The following is a 20786-nucleotide window of genomic DNA, read 5'->3' on the forward strand; positions in this document are numbered from 1 at the left end:
CAACTAAATTGTTTATTGTTTCCTGTTGCTTCATATATGTTCACTTTGTTTTTCACCCAGGCTTTTCTTTCAGCATGGATCATTTTATCCTCTTCTTTACTTCCCAGCCCACCCCAAATCTCCTTGTCCAGATTTTACTCATTCTTTAAGCCAGGACCAATGCTATCTTCATGTGATACCTTTCTCTGCTATTCCCATCATTCTCCCTAGGGTCATGTTGATTGCTGAGAGTCTAGTGCTAGAGATACTTAATTTTATTCTGGTAGTGGCACATGGACAGAAAATTAATAGCCCACATGGTTTCTTTTTTCTTTCTTCTTCTTCTTTTTTTTTTTTTTTTGAGACAGAATTTCATTTTGTCATCCTTGGTAGAGTTCCTTGGCATCACAGCTCACACCAACCTCAAACTCTTGGGTTTAAGCGATTCACTTGCCTCAGCCTCCCAAGTAGCTGGGACAACAGGTGCCTGCCACAGCACCCAGCTATTTTTAGAGATGAGGTCTCGCTCTGGCTCAGGCTGGTCTTAAACTGATGAGCTTAGGCAATCCACCCGCCTCAGCCTCCCAGAGTGCTAGGATTTTTTTTTTTTTTTTTTTTGAGACAGCCTCACTATGTTGCCCTCGGTAGAGTGCTGTGGCATCACAGCTCACAGCAACCTCAAACTTTTGGGCTTAAGTGATTCTCTTGCCTCAGCCTCCCAAGTAGCTGGGACTACAGACACCAGCCACAACACCCGGCTATTTTTTTTTGTTGCAGTTGTCATTATTGTTTTAGTTGACCTGGGTTGGGTTCAAATCTGCCATCCTTAGTGTATGTGGCTGATGCCCTACCCACTGAGCTATGGGCTCCGCCCCGGAGTGCTAAGATTGCAGGTGTGAGCTGCTGCCCCAGCCAGCCCACACATTTTCTTAATTGATTGGCTAATTTCTCAAGGATAGTGCCAATGACATGTCTGTTGTCCACAGCTTTTCAATTTTTATTAGAGTAGTAATTATGATTGTTAAAATTTTACCCTAACTATACTCAGTCTTTTTTTTCAAGTGGGCAAATTGCATTTGCAAATTTGAGACTGTGCAGTATCCCTGAACCCAAATTATGATTGTGCTTCTAGGCTAGAAGCAATGGCTCATGCCTGTAATCCTAGCACTCTGGGAGGTCAATGTGGGAAGATCCCCTGTCTCAGCCTCCCAAGTAGCTGGAACTACAGGCACCTGCCACCATGCCTGGCTACTTTTTCTTTTTTTAATAGAGACAGGGTCTTACTCTTGCTTAGGCTGGTCTCAAACTCCTGAGCTCAAAAGGGATCTCCCACCTTAACCTCCCAGAGTACTAGGATTACAGGCAATGAGTCACTGTGCCCAGCCTAAAAATATTTTTGCCCTTTCTTTTCTTTAAATCACTATAGCTTATGTCCCATAAGATAAGTGTGTTTTAATTTTTCTTGGTTTATTTTTAGCCCTGGCCAAGAGTAGATGTGTAAAACATACAAGTATTATGTCTTTTTCAGATGTTAGTGTATTATAAGAACAGAAGTGGATGAGGTCTAATCTGGATTGCTTACAGGGATATCCAACCTGTGCTTGGATTATTTGAGGCCTGTTCTGCTTATCTGTAGTATCCAATATTGTGGAAATTATACATGGACCTTATTTTTGCTTATCAGTTTTTGTTAGTGTTTGTGTATTTAATGTGTGCCCCAAAACAACTCTTTCTCCAGTGTATGGCAGAAGAAAGAAAAGATTGGACATCCCTGCTAGATGATCACCATATAGTAGAGATGTGAAGGGATCAAAATAACAAAGTTCCTAACTCTTACCTCCTTATCTCCTGGCTCTGAATCTAAAACACATACTGGGGCGGTGCCTGTGGCTCAGTGGGTAGGGTGCTGGCCCCATATACCGAGGGAGGCTCTGGCCTAGGTTCGAACCTAGTGGCAACTGCAACAAAAAAAATTGCTGGGTGTTGTGGTGGGCACCCACAGTCCCAGCTACTTGGGAGGCTGAGGCAAGAGAATCACTTAGGCCCAGGAGTTGGAGGTTACTGTGAGCTGTGACGCTACGGCACTTTACCCAGAGTGAAAGAGTAAGACTCTGTCTCAAAAATAAAAGAATAAAACACACACTGTCATGTTCTTTACCCCAGGCTTAACTTCCTCCCCTACTAGATTGTGTGCCCTGTGAAGTCCTAGCTGTGGCTGATTTATCTGTATATTCCCAGTGAATGCAGGAATGAATAGAGAGTTTAGTCCTAGCTGTTGCTGACAACTTTTTGTTTTGAAAGCTTTTGTTCAGGCATGATACACTACACCTTTTTATGCTTGTTTTTTAAAGGATTAAAGAAAAAATCATAGTCTCTAGAGATAGAGAGATCGTAGTCTCTAGAGATAGAGAGACTTTAAAGATCACATAATCCAACTTTTTTTTGTTTTTGAGATAAAATCTCACTTGTTGCCCTGGGTAGAATGCTGTGGTGTCATAGCCCACGACAACCTCAAACTATTGGGCTCAAGTGATTTTCTTGCCTCAGCCTCCCGAGTAGCTGGGACGATAGGCACACACCACAACACCGAGCTATTTTTAGAGATGGGGGTCTCGCTCTTGCTCAGGCTGCTCTCGAACTTGCGAGCTCAGGCAATCCATTCACCTCAGCCTCCCAGAGCGCTACCTTTTTTTTTTTTTTTTAAACAAATGACGAAACCCTACCATCCTGGCCCTTTTAAAGAAATGTGACAATAGAAATACCCTGTTTCCTCAAAAATAAGACATCCTCTGAAAATAAGACCTACTTACAGGAAAGATAAGACATCCCCTGAAAATAAGACCTAGCGCATCTTTGGGAGCACACCTTAAAATAAGACGCTGTCTTATTTTCGGGGAAACAGTGTACTTTGAACTAAGTAAATAGGAGTATTATATTTTATCCTCATTTTCTCTTGTGGGAGATATTTTCACTTGAAACCATGGTGTACAATTTAAACCAGATCCATGTTTTTGTTTCCAATTTAGTGCTCAAATAGTACTCTTGACTTAGAATGGATGGTTTAAGTTTCTCCAGGCAGAGGACAATAGGAGAAGGAAACAGATCTAATCAGTGGGATTTATAATAAATGAAAACAAAATACCTAGATTGAGTTGCTTAAACCCTTTCTCACTAGGCACTTTTCACTAAACTTGTTGTTTTGTAATAAATAATAAACGCATGGATGCATTAAGTTTTTTAAGTATTTGGACATTTAAAACAATTTTCAGAAGTTATTTAGATTTGGGGACTTTAAAAATTTTTTGGTTTGTAATGAAACATCTTTATACTAGATTGTGAGGGAGACCTATGCTCTGGCATCTGTTATAATACACCTCAAACAAACATTTAAGTAAAATAATATTTTACTTTAATAAAGCATTCCAATGAAGTACTGATACATGTTGTAACAAGGATGAACCTTGAAAACATGTCAAGTGAAAGAAGCCAGGCATAAAAGGTTGCATATTTTATTATCCAATTTTTAGGAGATATTCAGAATAGGCTTACTATAGAGACTGAATGTAGTGGTTGTTTAGGGACAGGGGACATGGGGAGTGGGAGTAAGAGGGTGATTGCTAAAGGTTAAACCATTTAAACATAGCTTTTCCCCGACCCTCTCCAAAGGCATACTCGTGTAAATTTAACAAAATATGTACATTATCTGTTTGTGAAAAACTTCAAAACACTGGTAAAAGAAATTTTAAAAGAGCCAAATAAATGGAAAGAGATACCATAGCATGTATTGGAAGGCTCAATAATGTTAATATGTCAATTCTCCACAGTTTGATCAACACAATCTCAGTGAAAATCCCCACCAGTCCATCCATAATTTTTAAGGAGTTTCATGACATGATTCAATTGCCAAGACTTGTTTTTCCTAACATTGTACTTCTAGCATAAGGAGATAAGTAATTAAAGTATTAGACTTTAGTCTAATAGAATTACTGTTACCATTTCCATAGAGGATACACCTATGTCCTGCCAATTGCAGATGCAGATGAGTCAGTAGAATTACTAGTTTGGCATTTCTGCCTATAGGCGCCAAGTGAATATGGTGATCACTTCCTCTCTTGGACGCATTAAGGTCCACAGCCTCAACCCAGGTGTTCAGCAGATTTGGGGGCCATTCATAAGACTAAAAAGACAGATTCTCTATTCCCTTCTCCAACAAGTCATATGAGAGCCAGAAGAGGGTAGTATAGAGTGAGTAAAACCCCCCTTTTTACTCTGACCAAAGTATACTACTTATGGTGTATAGGTGAGTCTTTTCACCTTTCTCAGTGCATAGGCTTATCTATCCTGGAGGTTCCAAGAGCACCTCCAGATGGTAGACAGACGTATGCCATGTTCCCACCTTTGAGTGAAGTCACTGCTGGGCTATATAAGATGTGCCAGATAGCCTACTATATTGTATTGCAGCAGATGATGCTGGGGAACACAGAAGATTCAAAGACGGCTGATGCTCTGTTTAGCATCTTGAGTCATGAGATGCTACTTAGGATATAACAAAAGTTAGCCTGCTTATCAGCTCTCTCACATATGGCCACGTTCACTTGCTCTCTTACTTGCATACTTTTAAAATGTCCTTAGACCTTCAGAACCCCTTTGTTGTCTGAGTCTTCTTAATATCTTTTTGGCCAAGTATGTGTGCGCTTAGCCAATGCTTTGTTAGAATATTATTCTTTTGGGCAGCACCTGTAGTTCAATCAGCAAGGGCACCGGCCACATACACCTAGGGTGACAAACCTGGCCTACTAAACAACAATAACAACAACCCAAAAAAAAAAAAAAAATAGCTGGGCGTTGTGGCAGGTGCCTGTAGTTCCAGCTGCTTGGGAGGCTGAGGCAAGAGAATCGCTTAAGCCCAAGAGTTTGAGGTTGCTGTGAGCTCTGATGCTACAGCACTCTACCCAGGGCGACAGCTTGAGACTCTGTCTCAAAGGAATATTATTCTTCCCTTAAACATTTGAGTATTAATGCAGCTGGTACATGTGTTGTCATAGTTTTTCTTTTTGTATTGTAAAATATGTCAAACTAACAGAAAAATAAACAGAATAACATAAAAGCACGAGAACCATTACTAACATTTTTCAAACTTTATTTGCTTCAGATAGAGTTTATTATTTTGTGTGACATTCCCTGATCCATTTTTTTCTCTAGAGACAAGTACTAAGCTGAATTTAGTACTTAGTGTTTTTCTTTAACATCTATGTTTATGTACTTATATTGCATACACATGTATCCATAAATACTATATGTAATATTATTTTACATGGTTTTAAATTTTAAGTAAATGATTCTCTTGAATTTCATGCCAGTCTCCATATATAAAATTTCTTTTCTTTTCTTTTTTTTTGAGACAGAGCCTCAAGCTGTCGCCCTGGGTAGAGTACTGTGGCGTCACTGCTCACGGCAACCTCCAACTCCTGGGCTTAAGTGATTCTCCTGCCTCAGCCTCCCAATTAGCTGGGACTATAGGCGCCCGCCACAATGCCTGGCTATTTTTTGGTTGTAATTGTCGTTGTTTGGCAGGCCCAGGCTGGACTCAAACCCTCCAGCACTGGTGTATGTGGGTGGCACCTTAGCCGCTTGAACTATAGGCACTGAGCCTCTGTATAAAATTTCTGTTGCTATGGTTTTTTCTCTAAGCATCATGCTTTTGAAATTTATTCACATATAGTTCTAATATGTTTTTCTTAGTTATATAATCTGTTTTATGAATATACTATAATTTATAGTTTGATTCTTTTATTAATGGATGTATACAGATGGTGTCAAAAATGTATACACATTTTATGAAAGGAAAAAACTATATTAAAGTTCTAATAATATATGCTGATTACCAAAGACGAACACAAGTCTCTTTTGGCTTCTGCAATTACAAGAGGTGCTCAAAGTGGTTACCTTCAGTGTCCAGACACTTGTTGTTATGGCAAACCACTGCTGAGTGTGTAAACTTTTCCAAAACTGTAGCAGAAGCAGCAAGACTTGATGCTGTGCGTGTCACACACAGGATACCATGCATCTCAGACTTACCACAATTGTGAGCAATCGTCAGGCATGTTGGAGATTCTATTGCATATGACTCCAGTAGTATACCTAGACTTGAGAAATAAGGTATGGGATAGACTACTACCAGATCCCAAACTGTCAACAGCATGGGGCATATGTAGGAGAGATTGAAATAGTACTGCAAAGACTTTGAAAATTTAACTGCTATTGGAATCCACAGAAGGCTGGTTAGAAATTATGGCCTGAGGTCACCTGGAATGTTTGTATACTGAGAATAAAATATCAATTGATTCCATAGGAATTTAAGATGACCTAGAACCTCATAACAATGTTCAAAATGCCTAGGATGCAATAAAATAAATTATTTGGCATATGAAAGAAAAAACAGGACATCTATTCACATAGAAAAAGTCAGTCAGTCAGAAGATACCAGTGCCAGGGTAGCATCATGTGATAGCACTGCAGCAGCTGTTATAAAAATGTCGCAGCAAGTAAGGGCAAAAACTCTTGAACAGAAAATCTCAGAAAGAAAGAGATAAAAGGGTGGCGCCTGTGGCTAAAGGAGTAGGGTGCCAGTCCCATATGCCGGAGGTGGCGGGTTCAAACCCAGCCCCGGCCAAAAAAAACAAAACCACAAAAAAAAAAAAAAAAAAAAAGAAAGAGATAAAGAAGAACAAAAGGGAAATTTTAGAACTAAAAAGTACAATAACAAAACATTCACTGGATGGGATTAATAATGGAAGGAAGATGACAAAGGAAAGAGTGAACATAAAGAGAGTAAGTAGGAATTATCCAATCTGAAAAAAAAAACCTTAAAAAATAACGAGGAAGTTAGGTTTGTGGATCTAATATGCATGTCATCAGAGTTCTAGAAAGAGAGGAAAAGAAGTGGTGTAGAAAATTGACTTGAGGGCAGTGCCTGTGGCTCAAGGAGTAGGGTGCCGGCCCCATATACCGGAGGTGGTGGGTTCTAAACCTGGCCCCAGACAAAAAGTGCCAAAAAAGAAAATTGACTGGAGGAAACAACGCCTGGAAACTTTCAAAATTTAACAAAAAGATAGAAACCTATCAATTGAAGCAGCTCAGGAACCCAAAACAGGATAAAGACAACGAAATCCAGACACATCATAACTGAAACTATCATCAAAACAAGACAAAGACAAAATTTGAAAGCAATCAGAAAAATAACACAGTACTTTTAGGGGAACAACTGTTTCTCATCAGAAATCTTGGCAGCCATAAGGAAGTGGAATTACATTTTTAATGTGCTAGAAGGAGGAGAAAAACTGTCAACTCAGGATTTTATATCCAGCAGAAAAAAACCCTTAGGTGATGAGGGTGAAATAAAGACATTCTCAGGTAAAGGAAAACTAAAAGGAATTTCTTAGGACAGAAGCAAACTTGGTGCATCTGTAATGAAGGGAGAGGAAAAAGTGATAGGTAATATTTGGCTAAATATTATATAGTTCTTCTCTTAAGTTCTTTTCCTCAAAAAATTATAGTACCGCACTCTGGGAGGCCAAGGCGGGTGGATTGCTTGAGCTTGGGGGTTTGAGACCAGCCTGAGCAAGAACGAGATCATGTCTCTTTTAAAAAAAAGAAAATAGCCAGACTTTGTGGAGGGCGCCTATAGTCCTAGCTACTTGAGAAGCTGTGGCAAGAGGATCATTTGGGCTCAAGAATTTGAGATTGCTGTGAGCAGAAGCTACCATAACACCCAGATAGGTTTTTTTTGTTTTTAGTAGAGATGGGGTCTCCCTCTTGCTCAGGCTGGTCTTGAACTCCTGAACTCAAGGGATCCTCCTGCCTCAGTCTCCCAGAATGCTAGGATTACAGGCTTGAGCCGCCACACCCAGCCTACACAAATGTTTATAACACCTGTATTCTTTTTTGTTTTTTGTGAGGCAGAGCCTCAAGCTGTCGCCTGGGGTAGAGTGCTGTAGCATCACAGCTCACGGCAACCTCTAACTCCTGGACTTAAGCGATTCTTCTGCCTCCACCTCCCAAGTAGCTGGGACTACAGGCGCCTGCCACAACACCTGGGCTATTTTTTGGTTGCAGCCGTAATTGTTGTTCGGCAGGCCCAGGCTGGATTCGATCCCGCCAGCTCAGGTGTATGTGGCTGGCCTCATACACAGGCGCCGAGCCAACACCTGTATTCTTAATTGCTAAAAAGTGGAAACTACCCTAAATGTCCTTTAGCAAACAAATGGATGTATATTCTTTGGTATGGCCACACAATGGACTATTCATCACCAATACCGAGGAATAAACTGTTGGTACATATGTCATCCTGGATGCATCTAAAGATACTGTGCTGGTAAGAGAAATAGTCTCCGATGGTTCTGTTTATGTGATATTCTCAGAAAGGCAGAACTATAATGAAAAAGAATGGGTTAAGAGTTAGCAGTAGCGTTAAATATGACTACATAAAGGAAGTCTTTTATAATTTTTCTGTATCCTGATTGTACATGACTCTTGTCTTAAAATTCATAGAACTGTACACATAACCTAAAAAGTTAATTTTAGAAATTTTTATAACTGAGTGGCTTATACCAACAGTTTATTATCTGTCTTGATTTTGTGGGCTGATCAGATGCTTTTCCTGGTTTGTATAATGTTGGCTGGAATATTAGGATGACCAAAAAGTCCAGGTGACCTCATTCACATACTAGCAGTTTGTTAGCCACTGATTAAGAGTTCATCTGTGTTGGAATGACCAAAAAGTCCATGTGACCTCATTCTCATGCTAGCAGTTTATTAACCACTGATTCAAAGTTCATTTGTGTCTCTTAGTGAGAGACCTTGATTCTTATTCTGTATGTGGCAAATTGGGCTTTTTTGCAGCATGGGAGGTGGGTTCCAAGGACTGTTCAAAAAGAATAATTAATCCCCAATTTTCAAGTACTTACTAAGCCTCTGTTTGAATCATTCTTGATAGTGCTTCATTTGCCATAACTAGTCACCTTCACTAAGCCAGGGTCAGTGTAGAGGAGGCCTGTGTGAGGCATCAATACCAGGAATGTGGGTTCATTGGGAACCTTTAAATTATTATCAATCACAAATGGTGAGTGTTTTTATTATTATTTTTTTTTTGTAATAAAACTTTGCTTCAGATTGTTCAGAATTATCTGTATTCCTTCATCAAAAACATTAAGCGGCTCCAGTATCCAAGAGGGAATGATTGAAAAAGATTGCCCATATTTAAAAAAAGTAAACCATAATTATTTTAAACAGGTTGACAATGTATTCTTTTTGTATAAGTACTAATGATTATAGACCTATTATCTTTTTTTTTTTTTTTTTTTGTAGAGACAGAGTCTCACTTTATAGCCCTCGATAGAGTGCCATGGTCTCGCACAGCTCACAGCAACCTCCAACTCCTGGGGCTTAAGCGATTCTCTTGCCTCAGCCTCCTGGGTAGCTGGGACTACAGGCGCCCGCCACAACGCCCAGCTATTTTTTGGTTGCAGTTTGGCCGGGGCTGGGTTTGAACCTGCCACCCTCGGTATATGGGGCCAGCGCCCTACCGACTGAGCCACAGGCACCGCCTGACCTATTATCTTTTTAAAGATTTTAAATTTATATTTCAAAAAAGAATCCACTGAATTCATTCTTTGCGTACCTAATCAGTTTTCCCCATAATTCTTTCTAGCATTTACTAATCCTCATTACAGGGAGAGGGGTTCTAAAAGAGTTCACAGAGTACTGCAGGCAATCTTAATATCCTAGGGCTGGAAATCAATCCTGTTAATCATGTAGTTAAACAACATTCAAAAATAATTTGTCCCAAGAAAAGCCTGCACAGAGGATATACATAGTAAAGCTGTAAGGGAAGGATACCAAACCAGAAACCTCTCTGCAAAGTGAGTACATTGCAGAAATTGAGAAGATTTTGTTTTTTATTTCTGCATTTCTTTGTTTTTAAGCAATGGTGACGTAAAAACCAGATTGGTATGACATAGAAGAATGCATGAAGTGAGAACAAATTTGTAGGAGAACACAGCATGGTGTGGTAGAAGGAACACATACGGAGAATCAGTACATGTGGATTCACAACCACAGAATTCACTTCTTTTTTCAAAGCCTGGGGTTTCACATCACAAATAGGATGTTTAGTTTGAACAGTGGTTCTTAACAACCCTAGGAGGCTCTGGATATGAGAATCTCTGTGGAGATGTATAGTTCGAAAAAAGTAGAGTCAGTAAAATTATTGTTTTCAAAACAGGGTGTGATGGTGACTCACACCTGTAATCCTAGCACTCTGGGAGGCTGAAGCAGGTGGATTGCTTAAGCTCAGGAGTTTGAGACCAGCCTGAGCAAGAATAAGACCTTGTCTCTAAAAATAGTTTGGTGTTGTGGCAGACATCTATTGTTTCAGCTACTTGGGAGGCTGAGGTAAGAGGATCATTTGAGCCCAAGAGTTTGAGGTTACTGTAAGAAGGTTTAAGTAAGTTTACAATTTTGTAAATTTATGGTCTCCCTTGTATTTTAAAAGTACTGTTGTAGATCAAAAGTGACCCAATAGCTTTTTAACATGGCCCTCTACCCAGGGCGACAAAGTGAGACTCTCGTCTCCAAAGGAAAAAAAAAAGGGTGTGTGTGTGTGTGTGTGTATACGTATTATATATATGTATGTATGCATATGAATGAACTGTAGAAAGCAAAATGCAATAAAATATCCAGGGAGTGGGAATACATAGGCTGTAGAGTTAGAAATTAATGTAGAAGATGAAGATAGGAAGTTTTTGTGTTTTTTTGAGAAATCAAAATTTCCTTTGATAGTATAAATATAACAAAAATTCATATTTAAAATATGTTACTTTTTCACATGTTCCTGTAAAATGACCTAAAGCAAAATGTACTAATAAAATAAGGGAAATGGCATGTGTAGTATTTTAAAACTACTCAGTTTTAAAACTACTCAGTAACATTTTTTTTGGTTTGGTGATATTTTTGTTTCTTAGATTTAAAAAAAAAAGAGGTGTTATCTTTATTGAAAGATTTTTAAAGAATGGGGAAATTACATTGCACAGTGGATTACCTGAGCTCACAGGTTTGAGACCAGCCTGAGCAAGAGCGAGACCCTCTACTGTGAGCTGTGACTCCATAGCACTCTACCGAGGGCGACAAAATAAAGCTCTGTCTCAAAAAAAAAAAAAAAAAACAAAACAAAACTTATCTATTAGGTGTTTGGATATAAATGTAGATTCAAAAAAAATCTTTATCGGGCGGCGCCTGTGGCTCAGTCGGTAAGGCGCCGGCCCCATATACCGAAGGTGGCGGGTCAAACCCAGCCCCGGCTGAACTGCAACCAAAAAATAGCTGGGCGTTGTGGCGGGCGCCTGTAGTCCCAGCTACTCGGGAGGCTGAGGCAAGAGAATCGCGTAAGCCCAAGAGTTAGAGGTTGCTGTGAGCTGTGTGACGCCACGGCACTCTACCAAGGGCTATAAAGTGAGACTCTGTCTCTACAAAAAAAATAAATAAATAAAATAAAAACAAAAAAAATCTTTATCAGAAAAAACATATAAATAATCAAATTATTTATGTCCCCTTTTAAATGCCATGTTAGTAAACTAATGTAAAAGTGAAGCTAGTGTGTTGTCAGTGAAAACTCTTTGTTTTATTTTCTTTCTTTCTTCTTTACCCCTCTTCTTCCCACTTCAATTATGCATTAATAGACCTGTTTTTTGGTCCTTCAATATGTCAGACAGTGCATACAAGGCGCTTATCTTCAATTGTCTTACATGAAGTACTGTAATAGCTTTCTAACTGCACTTCATACAGTTACCCCCATCCTTCACTCACCACAGCATAGTCTATTCTTTACTCATAGTGATGAAAACCTAAATCAGCCTGGGTGTGGTGGCTCACATCTATAATTCAAGCAGTTTAGGAGACCCAGGTAGGAGGCTTGCTTGAGGTCAGGAATTTGAGAACAGCCTAGGCAAGAGTGAGACCCCATCTCTATAAAACAGAAAAATTAGCCGGATGTAGTGCAGTCCCAGTCCCACTCCTGCAGTCCTTGCTACTCAGGAGGCTAAGCCAGGAGGATGGCTTGAGCCCAGGAATTTGAGGTTGCAGAGAGCTGTGATGTATGCCACTATACTCTTGCTGGGGTGACAGAGCAAGACCCTGTCTGCAGGGGGACACAAAATCCTTAGTCAGAGTCTAACTGTACTCTGATTAAAACTTCCAGTGACTTCCTCACAGTAGCCTGCAATTTCCTACATAATTTTACTCTGCTTTCCTCTGCCGACCCTCTCTCTTTATCATTCCTTCCCTGTTCATTCAACCTCCTTGTGCACACCAAACCCCTTCCTGTCTCTGAGCCCTTGCCCTTGATATCTCTGCCTGAAACACGTCCTTCCCAGACATCCACATGCTTCTTCACTTGGTTCAGGTGTCTGGTCAGATGTTATTTTATCAGAGACCTCATTGTCCTCTATCTCCTTTATTCTGCTTTATTTTTCTTTCTAAGCCTTACCTGTAGATACGTTTATTATATTGGCTGCCTTCCTCAGTTATATAGGTACAGCTTCTTTGTTTGTTTTCTGTTGTATCTCCAGAGCCCAGAAAAGTGCCTCAGATATTTTGAATTTTCAGTTCAGCTCAAGTTCTACCTCTTCAGTTGAAGATTTTTTCCCAGCCCATAGTGACACACTTCTTTCTTTTCCTGACCTCTATTGTAGGTGCTCGCCTTCTGTCTCTACTGATTCCTTACAGATAGTGCTATTATTGTAAATGTAACTACCTAGTAGGTAAGAATGTACAGTCAGAACTTTACTATGTGGCTTTGAATCCTAGCCCTTCTGCTTGGCTGGATAACTTTGGGGAAGTTTCTAATCTCTCTATTCCATTTTTCTGCCTGTAAGATGGCCATAATAATGACTAGAACACAGGTTCCTATGGAGGACATGGAAGACTAATTGTCAGGGTTCTTGTGTGGCATACTTGGATATTTGCACTTTTCATATAAGTAAGAAGAAATCTTCAGAAGGTTTTGCTTTTTAAAAAAGTAATAGCATAACATAGGTAAGTCTTAAATTTATTTAAAATTCTAACTTTATTCAATCTGTGTTAATTCTGAATTATTTATGAACTTCTTACAGATTTACGTTCCTGTCAATCCTGTCATGCAGTTTTTGTTTTATCTCCATTATTTTGTGTTTACTCTTGTTTCCTGGCTAAATTTTATTTGTTAAAAAGCTATTGGGTCACTTTTGGTTTAGAACAGAACTTTTAAAATGCAAGGGAGACCAGAGAATATAAAGGAATATCTACATTGCCCTGTTTTCTTTTGATAGGAATTCCATGTTCTGGCTCTCTTTCCTATTTAAAGCTTTTTAAAGTATTTTTATGTGGAGGAAGAACTTCTAAAGGAACACATTTTTTATGAACTAAAAAGAAATGCTGATGTATATTATGTTTGCCTTTTGTGTGAAAAATGGGGTCATTTTACCACACCTTTATTGCTGGTATATATCTATTACCAAAAATAGATTTTCAGAATACTATGCTCTAATCTGGTAAAGTCACAGAGGAGGTTGAGACTCTTCTGTCTCAAAGTGATGAAAACCTCACTCAGCCTGGGTCACAGTGTTCAGGATCAAAAGACTGTACCTTATCTCAGATCAGAATCAGTATGTTATTTGTGATATAAATCAAATTAACCAATGGTTCTGCAAATTACCTACTTCCTCTTTATTTCCTCCAGACACAAAATAGGTTCAAAGAGAAAAGTTTTTTCCTACTATTTATTATTGTGAGCTGCCTGTGCTTGGTATTCAAAGTATTTTGGGTGCTCATTGCTTAACTGGGCTGAAGATTATCTCATGTGACAGCATAGATCTCTTGTTTTGGAATTGCCATTACTTTCTAGAACAGGCATTCTGTACAGCTGCCAACATGCCCTGGATCCTCTTGCTTCATATTACAGTGATACTGCTTTGTCAGGGTAGAATTCAGCCTCACAGGGCTGGAGTCAGTCACTGCTGACCTCATGCCACAGTACAGCATGTTCAAATCTGAGAGAAACCCAAGGGTTATTCGGCATATTCCTCCCTCACAAGCATGGAGCCCTCACTCTCCTCGGAAACCGTATGTTGTATATGTGTGTGTATCTGTCTTTTTTTTTAAATCTCTTCCTGAATCCTGTAGTTCTACAGCTTTAAGTGGGGGCTGGTTGAATAGACAGATACAGGAAATGGCCTGAGCTGCAGAAACTTAGCATTTTTTTAGCAATAGATCTCAGCCAGGGGCATTTGCTATTTTAGGACTGACTTAGGACTGACTTGTGTGAGGTTGCAATAATAGAGAAGCATGACATGTGTTTCCTAGTTGCTCGTTTTTACCCATAGCTATGTGGGCAGAATGCAGCGGGTGCTTTGTGGCTGTACGAGCATGCTCAGATCATCCTGGAGTGTCCTGTCTCTTGCATATGATGGGCTGTTTCAGTGAAGGGTAAATTATCTGGAGTGTCCCATCTCTTGCATACCATGGGCTGCTTCAGTGCAGAGTAAATATCCTCACTTTCTCAGGCTAAATAGTTTCTGGGGGGAAAAAAGCATTTCTTTCACTGAACAAAAGTGTTCATTTGCCTTTGGCTGCTTGGGAAAAGCTTGGGTTAAATTTGAAGATGCCAGGCGCGCATAACAAATAGGAATTTGGTTTTGAGCCATTTGAAATATTTCTCACATTTTAAAAAAGATTCTTATCACGCAGCTACTTATTTTTGAAGTATTTTTTCCTGAGGACTTGGCAATTTTCTGAATTATAAAGCAATATACAAAATCTGAGGGTTAAATTTGTATCTCTAAATCAGCAGAATAGATCCCTGAGATTAAATTGGATAGGAAGATGATCTAACTTTATGCAATACAACCACCATTTTCACATTTCACCCAGTCTTGGGTAGAAAATTTAACCTATAGCTTGATTTAACCATGATTTTTTCAGTTGCTTTTCTTAAATGATATAGATATTTTCTGAGAGATGAATACTAAAGCAAAGTAGATTCTTTATAGTTTTGCCTGGTTCTAAAATTATTATACGTTAATAATGTTTGCCATTTGATTTAAGCTTCAAACAGATTCTTCTCTCTGAAATATGATTGAATTACTTTCTTATGCCTTATGGTTGGTAATTTAAATGCCAACTTTGTTAACAGATTTATGCCTCTCATCTGTGTCCGCTTTCTGTGTTGTTTGTTCTGTAACTTGGATTCAGAAATTCTGGCACATCTCTGTTTGTTCTGAGGTTATAAAAGGTTGGTTTACTTGTCTGTGTTTTCTTAAAAATGCAAACCAAGAGTACATGGGGTGATCAGAAGGAGAGGATTTATAGGAGAGCCCTAAAAAGATAGTGAGTGAAGACTATGGTAGAACAGCAGTAAACTCCTGTTTCTTCATTCTTGATAGTCAAGTGGAGGAAGGGAGAAGGCGACCATAAAGGATGGAGATATACATATATACACACACACACGTGTGTATATATGTGTGTGTGTGTATATATATTTTGTTTGTTTGTTTTGAGCCAGAGTCTCACTCTGTTGCCCAAGCTAAAATGCTATGGCATCAGCCTAGCTTACAGCAACCTCAAACTCCTGGGCTCAAGTGATCCTTTTGCCTCCGCTTCCAAGTATCTTGGGACTGTAGGTGCCTGGCATAGCATTTGGCTAATTTTTCTATTTTAGAACAGATGGGGTCTCAGGCTGGTCTCAAACTCCTGAACTCAAGGATCCTCCTGCTTCAACCTCCCAGAGTGCTAGGATTACAGGTATGAGACCCTGGACCCAGCTCATAAAAAATACTTTAAACATTTTTGGTCAATTTCATTTTATCCAGTGATTTCATTAACTCATGAAAGTAGGGAAACTTTGCTAAAAATTTTAGTTAGTACCTGGGTGGATAATTACAGATTAAACCATTTCCTTGCTTCCGTACCCTTGTCTCTCTTACTTGAACTTCATCAACTCTAGTAGACTAAAATATTCTTGCCAAAACAGTGATTAAAATATTCAGAAATTAGGTATTTACTGCTAGTATCTGAAATTTTTAACTAGTTTTAATTTAACTACTATAGGTTGGGATTCATATATGACCTCCCTACATGAGATTGCACCATGCTTTATGAAGAACTTGTTCTAAATTACAAAATAAATATTTTGAAGGTAAACTGGAGAGGGGAAAATGCTGCTGACTCTAAGAAATAAATGAAGAGTTTTAGAAAATGGAACACTATGGAACCTACTCTGTGTTTGTTGAACTTGTATCTGTATTGTATTATATAAGATTATAGTATTCCCAGATGTCTACCAATTCTAAACAGTAATCCTGCAATGCCATATATCTGTGTGTTTGTGTTAAAGTCATGTATGTAATGCAAAACATTCCAGTCAATTCCTTGACAATGTTGACTTGCCTGAGTTTTTTATACTAATGCCCAGAATGTACATTGGAAATTTAGAACACACATGTGTAATCATTTGCTCATATATAGATGCTGTAAGTTTTAAACAAGTTTTATCTACATTGGGCTGTTGCTGTATTAAATAGCTTCCCTGAATATATATTTCAATTAGCCACAGTTACAAGTGGATTTTTAAAGTTCTCCTCTTGTAAAGGAGAACTGGCACTGGGCTGATAGAAAGTTGTCAGGAATTCTCATTGGTTAACAGAAATAACATTGATTAGTGATCAGTTGGTTATATATTGTTATGTCACAGGGTGTGGGTTATAGTGTCCAGTGTAGCATTGTGAGGTTAATTTATAGTTTCCCATGGCAGTACAGTTTCAAAAGATAAATACATAGCTCAAGGTGGGGACTAGGATGTGATTATTATCTCATTTTAATGTCTCTCTGGACTTAGTGTAGTGTCATCTGTCTCTCAGTGGAAACCCCTCCCCACCCTAGACAAAGCATCTGTTCACCCCTTCCTGTTTGTCCCAACCTAAGAGTAAGAATTAAGAGAGGGAAGAGTAATAGGAAATGGGGTATCAAAAATACACAGAATGTCTTAGTTACCCATTACCATGTAACAAATCACCCTAAAATTTAGTGGCTTAAAACTACTATTTTATTTGTTCACAGTTCTTTGAGTCAGCCATTTGGGCTGGGATCAGCTAGATGGCTCTTGTTGCTTTGCACGATTAAGTCATTGGGTGGCTCAGGTGGGGCTGGACGGTCTAAGATGGCCTCCCTCTTCACATAGCTGGCAGTTGACATTGGCTGTTGGTTGGGCCTCTTTCTCCATGTGGTACAAAGATTTTAACCTGAACATTTGTAAGGATGGGTTGTCAATAACTGATGTATAAGGTATGTTGGAGGTCTCAGTGCAACAAGAGAGGGCAAACCCCAAAGCACAAACACTTTAATAGGCCTCTGCTTGTGTCACATTTGCTAACATTTCACTTGGCCAAAGCAAGTCCATGGCCTTACCCAGTTACCCAGAATGAAGAAATAGATTGACCCCTTGATAGGCGTGGGGAAGTTAAATTGTAAAGGGAGGGGCTTATTAGAGTGGATGAATGTGGCTATTAATCTACCACACAGAGGGCCAGATCAAATGCCTTTGAAGGCCCTTTCTCCCCCTTTTTTCGAGAGTCTTACTCTATTGCACTGGATAGAGTGTAACAGTGTAATCATAGCTCACTACAGCCTCCAACTCCCCAATTTGTGCAATCCTCTTGCTTCAGCCTCCCAAGTAGCTGGGACTACAGGCACATGCCATGACATCCTGTTAATTTTTCTATTTTTAGTAGGGAGACAGGTCTCTCAGTCTTACTCTTAGGCTGGTCTTGAACTCCTGAGCTCAAGCAGTCCCCCAACCTTAGGCTCCCAGAGTACTAGGATTACAGGTATGAGCCACTGCTCCCAACCTGAAAGCAATTTTTAAGGACTGGCTTGCTCTTTGAATGTAAAGAGAATTGAGTGGGGGAAAAAAAACAACTCAGGCCAGGCTTAGTTGCTCATACCTACATAATCCTAGTGGGAGGATTGCTGAAGGCCAGGAGTTTTGGGGGGGGGTTTGTTGTTGTCGTTGTTTGGTTAAGCAGGCCCATGCCAGGTTAGACTCTGCCACCCTTGGTATACAGGGCCAGCCCTCTAACCACTGGGCTATAGGCCCTCAGCCTGAGGCCAGCAGTTTGAAATCAGCCAGAGCAAGCATGAGAACCCTGTCTTTACAAAAAAATAGAAAAATTAGGTAGGTGTGGTGCTGCAGTCTGTGGTCCCAGCTACTGGAGAGGCTGAGGCAGGAGAATTGTTTGTGCCCGGCAATTTGAGGTTGCAGTGAGCTATGATGATGCCACTGCACTCTAGCCCAGAAGACAGAGTGAGCCTCTCTCTCACTCTAAAAAAAAAAAAAGAACTTTCCCCCAGTATACTCTCCCGCTGTGCTTCTGACACCAGATATGTGGGAATTTCTTCCCCCCAGGAGGGAGCAAGCAATTCTGACACCAGCTGGGTGTCCTCTAATTGAATTCAGGGCTGTGCTGACAGTGTGTACCTGGAGATAGTGTCAGATTACAGTAGTTGAAGACTTGGTCCCACAAGACTGCTCCACTTCCAATGCCCCTCACAACCTCCAGATTTTTTGCCTGTGCTTTTGACTAACCAACTGTGAATCAGGATTCCCATGACCCCCTCTTTGGGTTTTATTTGCTAGAGCAGGTCATAGAACTCAGGGAAACACGTTTACTGGTTTATTGCAAAGGATCTGAATGAAAAGATACGGAGGCAAGGCATACGGGAAGGGACGTGGAGCATCCATGCCATCTCCAGGTGCAGCATCCTTCAGGAACTTCCATGTGTTCATCTAGCTCTCCAACACCATCCTTTTGGGGTTTTGTGGAAGTTTCATTGCATAGGCATGAAATCATTGGCCATTGATGATCAACCTAACTTTAAGCCCCTCTTCTCTCCAGGAGGTTGGGGAATAGGGCTAAAGTTCCAAACCTCCAAGGATGCTTTGGTATTTTTCCTGACCAGCCTCCCATTCTGAAGCTATGATCATCAGCCATCTTATTAACATACAAAAAGATACATCACTTTGGAGATCCAAGGACTGTAGTAGTTATATGCCAAGTACAAGAGGAAGACCAAATATTGTTGACCTTTGAGCAAGAGGCACAGACACCCCCCATGTTGAAAAATTCACATATAATTTTTGATACATCTCCCCAAAAAATCTGGGGCCAGGTAGTGGCTGCTTATAATCCCTATACTTTGGGAGGCTAAAGCAGAAGGATCTCTTAAAAGTAGAAGTTTGAGCCCCCAGCAGCTTCCGATCTCACCAGAAGTGGTGCATGGAGGCCGCTGCTGCAGGCCTCTGCCACTATGGGTCGCAAGTTTGGGAACCTGACGCCGTTGTGACATGTGATCACTTACAGCTTGTCACCCTTTGAGCAGCGTGCTTTTCCACTACTTCACAACATGATTCGCTGCATTCAGGCATCTTTCCTTCGGGTGGCGCCGCCATTTGTAGTGTTTTATCTTGTCTACACATGGGGGACTGAGGAGTTCGAGAAATCCAAAAGGAAGAATCCAGCTGTCTATGAAAATAACAAATGAGCAACTCATTTGGATGATGTTTCCCTGCCTCTGATATGACAAATCCTTCTCCAGAAGAGGAATATGCGGTGTAGTGTCTTGAAGACACAATAAACTTCCTGTGTGCAAAAAAAAAAAAGTAGAAGTTTGAGACAAGCCTGGGCAACATAGCAAGACCCCATCTCTAAAAATAATAAAAATGATGATTTATTTTAATTGGCCAAGCATGGTGGCATGCCCCTGTAGTCCTAGCTACTCAGGAAGCTGAGGCAGAAGGATTGAGTCTAGGAGTTCAAGATTATAGTGAGCTGTGATTATGCTACTGTACTCGAGCCTGGGCAACAGAGTAAGAGCCTAGCTCTTAAAAAAAAAAAAAAAAAAAAGAAGGCTCGGGGCCTGCAGCTCAAGAGCTGAGGTGCCAGCCACATACACCTGAGCTGGTGGGTTAGAATCCAGCCCCTGCTGGCCAAACAACAATGACGGCTGCAACCAAAAAATAGCCGGGCACTGTGGCAGGTGCCTGTAGTCCCAGCTACTTGGGAGGCGGAGGCAGGAGAATCACTTGAGCCCAGGAGTTGGAGGTTGCTGTGAGCTGTGATGCCATAGCACTCTACCCAGGGCGATAGCTTGAGGTTCTGTTTCAAACAAAAACATGAATAAGACACAGTCTCTGACTTAAGGACTCGTACTGTCAAGTAGAATATATACAAATTTTAAAAAATACTATGGGTGGGTGCGGTGGCTCACACCTATAATCCTAGCACTCTGGGAGGCCAAGGCAGGTGGCTGGCCTGAGCTCGCAGTTTGGAGACCAGCCTGAGCAAGAGTGAGACCCTGTCTCTAAAAAATAGCCTGGCGTTGTGAGCACCTGTAGTCCCAGCTATTTGGGAGGCTGAGGCAAGAGAATCACTTGAGCCCAAGAGTTTGAGGTTGCTATGAGCTATGTCGCTACAGCACTCCACTGAGGATGACAAAGTGAGACTCTGTCTCAAAACAAAACAAAAACCTAGTTAGGAAGGTAAGAAATTTCTGAAAAACAAGACAGTTTAGAAGTTTCAGAAAACTGAAGAGAGGTTACTTTGAACTGCAAAATAAGGAATGTCGCTAATACAGGTATGCTCCTTAGACTTCAATTCATATATATTTCACTTTCAGCATATACTAAATAGGAGAGTGTGGGGATATGGTTGGATCTAGGAAGG

The 20786-nt window shown here is 40.2% G+C and overlaps 1 protein-coding gene and 1 pseudogene across 12 annotated transcripts in view; both read left to right on the forward strand.

Annotated features, from left to right (window-relative positions):
- The window catches only part of TMCC1 (transmembrane and coiled-coil domain family 1), a 272181-nt gene that overhangs the window by 184843 nt on the left and 66552 nt on the right, over nt 1-20786 (forward strand). The window contains exons 1-2 of one of the 12 annotated variants that reach the window (XM_053599175.1): nt 13751-14133; nt 15733-15810. The exons of 9 other annotated variants lie outside the window; for them this stretch is intronic. In XM_053599175.1, coding sequence (XP_053455150.1) covers nt 14107-14133; nt 15733-15810 — 105 coding nt within the window. In that variant the 5' untranslated portion in view covers nt 13751-14106. Of the gene's footprint in view, nt 1-13750; nt 14149-15732; nt 15811-20786 lie in introns of those variants that run through there. 2 more of the 12 variants (XM_053599177.1, XM_053599178.1) reach the window with 2 other exon arrangements.
- On the forward strand, nt 19372-19804 carry LOC128591583 (cytochrome b-c1 complex subunit 8-like; annotated as a pseudogene).

This window comes from Nycticebus coucang, chromosome 8 (genome assembly GCF_027406575.1).
Source record: "Nycticebus coucang isolate mNycCou1 chromosome 8, mNycCou1.pri, whole genome shotgun sequence".
Classification (NCBI taxonomy): Eukaryota; Metazoa; Chordata; class Mammalia; order Primates; family Lorisidae; genus Nycticebus; species Nycticebus coucang.